General features: G+C 39.8%; 1 protein-coding gene across 1 annotated transcript in view; it reads left to right on the top strand.

Annotated features, from left to right (window-relative positions):
• LOC106877419 (acidic fibroblast growth factor intracellular-binding protein B) overlaps positions 1-8,681 on the top strand; it is a 13,534-nt gene extending 4,853 nt beyond the window's left edge. The window contains exon 2 of the mRNA XM_014926316.2: positions 7,044-8,681. Coding sequence (XP_014781802.1) covers positions 7,044-7,935 — 892 coding nt within the window. The 3' untranslated portion in view covers positions 7,936-8,681. The remainder of the gene's footprint in view (positions 1-7,043) is intronic.
• The last annotated feature ends 6 nt before the right edge of the window (positions 8,682-8,687 follow it).

The raw sequence follows: 8,687 nt of genomic DNA, 5'->3' as shown, positions 1-8,687 counted from the left end.
ACTGGCTCATGTGCGGGCGACACGTGATATCTTTCGAGCGGGATCGTTTGCCAGTGCCCCCGGACTGGCTCATGTGCGGGCGACACATGAAATCTTTCGAGCGAGATCGTTGCCGGTGCCCCTGGACTGGCTCTTGTGCGGGTGGCACATAAAAGACACCATTTCGAGCGTGGCCGTTTTCGTGCGGGTGACACGTAAAAGCACCCTCTACACTCTCTGAGTGGTTGGCGTTAGGAAGGGCATCCAGCTGTAGAAACTCTGCCAAATTAGATTGGAGCCTGGTGTTGCCATCCGGTTTCACCAGTCCTCAGTCAAATCGTCCAACCCATGCTAGCATGGAAGGCGGACGTTAAACGATGATGATGATGATGATGATCTATTTGTTCAACTAAACCCTTCAGGATGGTGCCCCAGCATGGCTGCAGTCCAGTGACTAAAACAAGTAAAAGATAAAAGGTAAATCGAATAGTAGATGATGGTGAACCACAACTCTATTAAGATTGTCATCTCACTATTTAATGATTAAATACATTGGGGTTGCCTATATAGGTACCAGTTGTCTATTAGCGTCCAGTTAATTGAATGCAAAGAAAATATGTATCTGGGGTTTTGTGCTTTATCAAGGTTGTAGAAACGGTCACAGAAGTTTGGTGCCAAACAAAATATTCTTTTCTACTTTAGACACAAGACCCAAAATTTTTTTGGGAGGTAACCAGTCGATTAGATTGACCCCAGTACACAATTGGTACTTAATTTATCAACCCCAAAAGGATGAAAGGCAAATTCGACCTCACCAGAATTTGAACTTAGTGCTGAAAAATATGGTAACTGTACTATGTTGAAATCTTGTACAGTGATGACTTAAAATCTCTTTCACCTAGAGGAAGGTTCAACATCTGCCTGCTGAAAAGATATGACAGTCATTCAGTCTGAACTTGATCATGAACCCAACTGACTCCTTGCAGAGATACATGAAGTTCATATATTTGGGTGTACTCAAGAAAACCCGTCCTCCACAGCAGAAGTGTTAATGCTGCTCCCCCCACTGCAAGAGCCCTGTGCTCATGCCATGTAAAAAGTGCCTGTGCTGGTGTCACATAATGGCACCATGTAATAGCACCCATGCCAATGCCATGTAAAAAGTACCCAGCATACTCTGTAAAGTGATTGGTATTAGGAAGGCCTCTCAGCCATAGAAACCAAGCCAAATCAGACCAGAGCCTAGTGCAGCTCTCCTGCTTTTCTTGCCAGCTCTGGTCAAACCATCCAACCCATGCTAGTATGGTGAACAGTGATGATGATGATGATATACATATAATGTATTCCAGGTCTTCTGGTTCAGCATCTGCTGAGAATGGGAAGTGTAGTCAATTGTTGACTTTAGTATAGAGTAGACGTGGGCAAACTTTTTCAAGCAGGTTACTTGCGATATGACTTATCATCAGATGGGTTGCTCAACTAAAAAAAACCCCACAGTAATTTTGGGTTAGGTGTGCCATTCAGGAAGTCACACAAGCTGCAGTTTGCCCATGACCAGATAGAGGAAGCCTGTATCTGGTTACTTTACCTGCTGGAAATAGCTAACATATCTTAGTCAGATTACACCTTACTGTCTTAAAACAAAAAACATGTCATTGTCATCATCATTATTGTTTTAACATCCACTTTTCCATATTTGCATGGGTCAGACAGAATACATTGAGGCAGGTTTTCTCCAGCCAGATGCCCTTTCTGTCACCAATCGTCACCTGTTTCCAAGCAAGATAATATTTTTCCCTTGACCTGATATGTTTTTCATGAAAGACTGAAAATGAACAGGCGTAGGAGTGGCTGTGTGGTAAGTAGCTTGCTTACCAACCACATGGTACCGGGTTCAGTCCCACTGCGTGGCACCTTGGGCAAGTGTCTTCTACTATAGCCTCAGGCCGACCAAAGCCTTGTGAGTGGATTTGGTAGACGGAAACTGAAAGAAGCCTGTTGTATATATGTATGTCTATGTATGTGTGTGTGTTTATGTTTGTGTGTCTGTGTTTGTCCCTGCAAAATCGCTTGACAACCGATGCTGGTGTGTTTATGTCCCCATAACATTAGCGGTTTGACAAAAGAGACTGATAGAATAAGTACTAGGCTTACAAAGAATAAGTCCTGGGGTCGATTTGTTCAACTAAAGGTGGTGCTCCAGCATGGCCACAGTCAAATGACTGAAACAGGTAAAAGAGTAAAGAGGTGTTCTCAACCATTTTATTTATCTATGGACCCCTTTGATTACTATTTTATTCTGGTGGACCTCCCCATAGCCATCCGATGTTTATAAACTAGTTTTATAGAAATTTTTTTGTTTTTCACACATTAACTTGTGAAGGTTGAACTAAATTAAATGTTAGAGAAAGAAACCTAGTTGTTTCTTGCAATACATACATCTAAAGCAAAATTTTTTCAGAGGCCCTTAAAATACTATTGTAGATCCCCAATTTATTATTTTGTTACATGGACCCCTAAAATTCTTAATCAACAACATCAATAACCTCACTGAATAGTAAAACAAAGTTGACTGGGACAAACTGTAAAAGAATGAGATTAAATATCTTAAGGCATTTAATTCACTATCCATGCACAATGCTTTACGTTCCACATATTTAGTGACCAGGGATCATCATCATCATCATACATTCATTATCCATGCTGGCATGGGTTGGATGGTTTGACCAGGGCTGGCAAGCTGGAAGGCTGCACCAGACTCCAGTATGATTTGGCATGGTTTCTATGGTTGGATGCCCTTCTTAACACCAACCACTCTGAGAGTGTAGTGGGTGTTTTTACGTTCCACCAGCACAGGTGCCATTTGTGTGACACCAGTATCTGCCATGACTGCGACTTTACTTGGCTTGATGAGTCTTCTTCTCAAGCACAACATAATACCAAAGGTCTTGGTCATTCATCGTTGCCTCTGTGAGGCCTAACCCTCAAAAGGTGCTTTTCACATGCCACCTTGCCTCCATGAGGCCCAATGACCGAAAGTTGCTTTTTACATGCCACCAGCATAGGTGCCAGTTATGTGACACCAGCATCAGCTACAACTACGATTTCGCTTGGCTTGATGGATCTTCTCAAGTACAGCATATTGCCAAAGGTCTTGGTCACTATTCATTGCCTCCTTGAAGCCCAAAGTTCAAAGATCAAACTTCACCACCTCATCCCATGTTCCTGGGTCTACCTCTACCACATGTTCCCTCCACAGTTAGAGATCAGCTGTCCTTGACCATAGCAGCGCTGTTGTCTCTCTTGCGCACCACATCTGATGCCTCTTATGCCCAACATTTCTCTGAAGATGCTTACACTCTTTTGTACATGCACAACAGCATTGCATATCCAAGCAAAACATACTGACTTCATTTCTTTCAAACCTACACATGTCCTCAGCTGTCACAGCCTATGTTTCACTGCCTTGTAGCATAGCTGTTCGCACACAGGCACCATGCAATCTGCCTTTCACTCTGAGCCAGCAGATGTAGGAGCTCTCTGAACTTTGCCCAGCTTATTCTTATTCTCACAGCTATGCTCTCAGAGCATTCACCTCTGCTTTGGTCACCTAGATAACGGAAGTTATCTACTATTTGTAGCTTACCCCACTGGCAGTTGATGGAGTCTATCTTCTGTACATGTTCAGTGTTTATTGTACTTGTGCACCTTCCACACACAAAAGCTATTTTCCCTGTTAACCTTCCTCTGACATTGCTCCACCCCTTATGTGTCCATAACTTACACCGGCCACATCTTACGGAGTTTCCACCTACACCTTTTCTACAGATCAAGCAGGGCTATCTACCTGAAGGGATTTGTGATTTGTCTGCCTTTCTACTTACTAAGACTTGGGTTTTTGCTAGGTTAACTCCAAGGCCCTTCAATTCTAGACTTTGCTTCAATACCTGAAACTTGTTCTCTAGTTCTGGCAGTGATTCAGCTGTAAGAACAATAACGCAAATATAGACAGAAACTGAAAGAAGCTTTTCATATAGTTGGTGGTGGCAGTGGAGGTGGGGTTATATGTTTATATGTGCATGTGTCTATATGGGTCTGTGTATCTCTGCATGGGTGTGCATGTTTCTGTATGAGCTTCTCTGAAAATCACTGAGCTATAATCAATGACATTGTCATTCCCCCTATCAACAAATTATCTGCTCACTTTGCACCTTTAAAGGCCTTTGAAATAAAAGAACCCTTACTTGAAAAACAAGTAATGGTAAAGGTTTGCAACAGTCAGGGCATCCAGCAGCAAAAACAACAAACAACACCATAATAATATATTCATCTAACCCATGCTAGCATGGAAAAACAGACGTAAAAACAAATTAAAGAATTCCTTATTTTATACATTTTCTTTTTCCTTTATAGTTTTGTCAGAGAAGTAGGGGAAGTGTCCATAACTCACAAAATCTTTTTTGGGGTCTCCTTAGAGAGAAGAAAAGAAATACCTCAGGCATTATTCTCAGACCAGATCTGAATTCTTCACTAAAGTCACCAAAGTGCCATCTTGTCATTATCATCATTTTAATGTCCACTTTTCCTTAGTTGCATGGGTCAGACAGAATTTATTGAAGTATATTTCTGCAGCATGTTGCCCTTTCTGTCACCAGCCCTTCCTTGTTTCCAAGCAAGATCATATTTTTCCATGGCCAAATATATTTTGGTAGAATATTGGAGATGAATGACATATACATGCACACACACACTCACACATTATATATATATATATATATATATATATATACTCCGCTTGCGAAGACCTGTTGAGGCAAGTGAAATCGAAATCTAACTAAATTTGACGACTGGCACCCATGCCAACGTCGTCTCTTTCATTGGGCACAAAATTCAGCTTGCGAAGACCTGTTGGAGCAAGCGAAATTGGGATGGCACCTGTGCCCAGCATCGCCTTTCTGGCACTTGTGCCCGCAGCATGTGTAAGGACTTTCGAGCGAGATCGTTGCCAGTGCCCCTGGACTGGCTCTTGTGCGGGTGGCACATAAAATACACAATTTTGAGCATGGCCGTTGCCAGTACCGCCTGACTGGCCTTCGTGCGGGTGACACGTAAAAGCACCTACTACACTCTCGGAGTGGTTGCGTTAGGAAGGGCATCCAGCTGTAGAAACTCTGCCAAATCAGATTGGAGCCTGGTATAGCCTTCGGGTTCCACTAGTACTCAGTCAAATCGTCCAACCCATGCTAGCATGGAAAGCGGACGTTAAACGATGATGATGATATACAGGGTGCAGCAGAAGTAACGCCCTTTTTGCATTTAATAACTTTTATAGTATATAAATGTTTATTAAGTAATTTTTTATTGAACACTAATTTATTGCATTACTTAAAGAAATGAATGATAAACTAATGATAAAATTGCAGAAGTTTTAGGAAATTTATTAAGTATTGTTTCATCAAAACAACATGATTCAAATACAAAAGGACAATACTTTTGTCACTTCCTCTGTGTGTATAACTTTTTTTAGTTTCTGTCTGCTAAATCCATTCATAAGGTTTTGGTCAGCCTAAGGCTATATAGCAGAAGACACTTGCTCAAGGTGTGTGTGTGTGTGTGTGTATATAAAAGAGAGTTAGAAAGAAAATAGACAGATGGGCCTCTATTAAATATAAAGGTTTTATTAAACTTTCTGCATTGTCAGAAGCTATCTATTCTCTCTTTTTACATTCTTATGTGTGTGTGAGGATATATCATCATCATCATCGTTTAACGTCCTCCTTTCATGCTGGCATGGGTTGGACGGTTTGACAGAAGCCTGCACCAGGCTTCTGCGTCTGTTCTAGCAGGGTTTTTACGGCTGGATGCCTTTCCTAACACCAACCACTCTGTAGAGTGGACCGAGTGCTTTTTACGTGGGACAAGCACAGGTGAGAACAGTTTGGCATGGCTTTTACAGCTGAATGCTCTTCCAAATGCCAACTGCTTTACAGAGTGGGCTCCAAGATTTTCTTGGCATCAAAACATTCAATACCAAATGGATTTCTTTACTAAATCAATAAGGCCAAATGGGCTGTGCCTAAACATTCCTAAGCAAAAGCGCTGCCTTTTCCTTCTTTAAGTCAAAAATACTTATTTAGTCACTGAACAGAAATATCCAATGACAAAACCTCAGAGAAGCGAAAAGTTTCACAGTTTATCTCCACCATGTGAATTACTTACCTCAGGAGTTGGTTTGTCAACTGTCATATCCACACGATAGATAATGCCAGGAGTCAGGAAAGACATGAAGTGGATAAAAATCTCTTCACTTTATATATATATATATATATATATATATATATATATACAAACATACATACACACACACACCAAATGGTTAATATAGAGATTCATACATGCACACACACATGCAAATACATACATGCATAATGGCTGTAACTCAGTTTTGAGCAATGTCATTGCTCAATTGTTGTCTTAAACATGAACAGCACGTATATGGTTTTTCAGTCCTGCTAGGAATCTTTCATAGAAATGTGGCAATGATGGGGGCCTCTTGCAGCAGGTATTCAGAGAGCTTACCACCCTCACTGTCATTGGCCTTCAACCTGTTATTGAATCTTTCTTTGAATGCTTTATTGCTTCTTGGCTATAGCCAGCCATACTGTGCAACACATGACAGGGATGTTAAATAATCAATCAATACCTGTACCTGATGCTTTAAGTGAGGAAAGGACTAGCACAGGGCTAACTCTACTCTTTAAGCAGTCGATGCATTTACCAAAAAAGAAAAGAACTTATCTATATTTTTGTATGCAAACAAAGTTACAGTTGTTGTTAAGAGAGTGGTTTTCATTAGATACCCTTCAGGACAAAGAATAAAAACTTCTCAAAGGGCAGATGAACTTAGTCAATGGCCATCCAATAGCTAGGAGCAAGAGATTACTATTCTTTGTTTTAAAACAAAAAGTAAATGCTGATCATGTAAAAATTGGGGGGGAAAACAATAATTTTTCTCTTCTTATTTATTGTGTATTAATCATGATTTTGTTTTTCATTTAATTTAGATTACTGAAAAACCCTCCCAAACTCGCTGATCAACAAACCTATCTTATTGATCCTGATACTCAGAGTATGCTGATTGAAAAATACTATCAGTTCGATCCTCGTGTTGTAAGGGAAATTCTTGGCAAGAAGCTCTCAGCTCGCAATCGCAAAGATTTGGATGATGTAAGTGAGAAGACCAAAGTTTTATTACGAAGTTGTCGGCGTCAGTTTGATAACATTAAGCGTGTTTTTAAGACTGTGGAAGAAATGATGGGTACCCTCGTTGATAACATCTGTACCTATTACCTACTACCTAAAGAACTTGCTCGACAGTACGCTGCAATAGTCTTCATCACAAACAATAGGTTTGAAACTGGTAAGAAAAAACTCGCATTTCTCACATTTGAAGATTATGTTCATTGTGCAAACCAAATGATTGCTAAATGGTCTTATAGTTCTGTGGAATGCACAGGCCATGAAGACATGGATGTCGATCTGGACAGGGATTTTTTGCAGAAGTTACGAGATCTAAAAATTCTTACAGAAAAGGAACACCTCGATGAACATAAAAGTATTGTCTTAGATAAAGTGCTGAAGATAATGTCCGACAGAGCTTTTCAAGATCTGGAAGCGAATTTCAAGAATGTTTCAAAAACAATCATCAACATTGCTTATGGTTTGAACCATAGCAAAGACGCACGTGACATTTTTGTTGACTTGGTTGAGAAAATGATAGAACCATGTTTTCAGTCTCGATGGACACAAGCAGACATGCAATATTTCTTGACAGCTTACCGAGAGAGCTGCAAAGAGATGCAGCTCTTTATCCGCACTGATCCAAACTTACTTGTTGTGTGGGAGCGATACATCAGCACACTTTCTAGTTGCGTTTTACAGATTTATCACACATGACTTGGGCTGTGAGCATGTGTTTTACCAGGGGACATTTATGTGGTGCATTTGACATGCTGAAACAAAGGGCTGACAGCTTGGCCAAACAGGGATCATTATCGACTCAGTCATTTTGTTGTAGATGTAAGTTTTTTGCGGGGGATTGGAGTTGTTTTTTGTTTTTTTGCTTTTTTTTTATATATTCTATATCAATCCAGATTGTGCAAAAACTTAAAAATTCCATCCAACCATCAAACCTTTCACAACCAAATTAACCAACAGCTGATACTTAGTTAGAATATAGAGAATATAATATCTAAATATCTGATGTGAATTTTTAGTTTAGGTCTCATACATTCTCACTTCTTTTTCCTACATTTCTTTATAGGATAATTGTAAAAGTAAGTGAAAAGACTTTTATTGATCCCCAATACTATTGGCACAATGGGTTTTTTTTTCTTTTTTTTTTTTTGTTTATTCTTTTTCTTTTCTTTGGTGGTAGGTGGTATAGGTGATTAAATTGATCACTATGTTTGACTGGTACTTTTTTTTTATTTTTTGACCCTGGAAGGATAAAAGATAAAACAAAGTTGATCTCAGAGGGATATAGATTCGAAGTGCGAAAAAGGCTTTAATGACCCTTTAGTATTCAGATAACTCTTATCAAACGTAATGCTTATATATATTTACATTATTTTGAATTACTCATGCATTGTCTCGTAGTTTTGAGATTTCAATGATGCTACTCTTTACTTTAGGAATAACATTGTAGA

The sequence above is a fragment of the Octopus bimaculoides genome, chromosome 5, assembly GCF_001194135.2.
Source record: "Octopus bimaculoides isolate UCB-OBI-ISO-001 chromosome 5, ASM119413v2, whole genome shotgun sequence".
Taxonomy (NCBI): Eukaryota; Metazoa; Mollusca; class Cephalopoda; order Octopoda; family Octopodidae; genus Octopus; species Octopus bimaculoides.
Note: the sequence above shows the minus strand (reverse complement) of the source record. Positions and strands in the feature narration are given on the sequence as shown.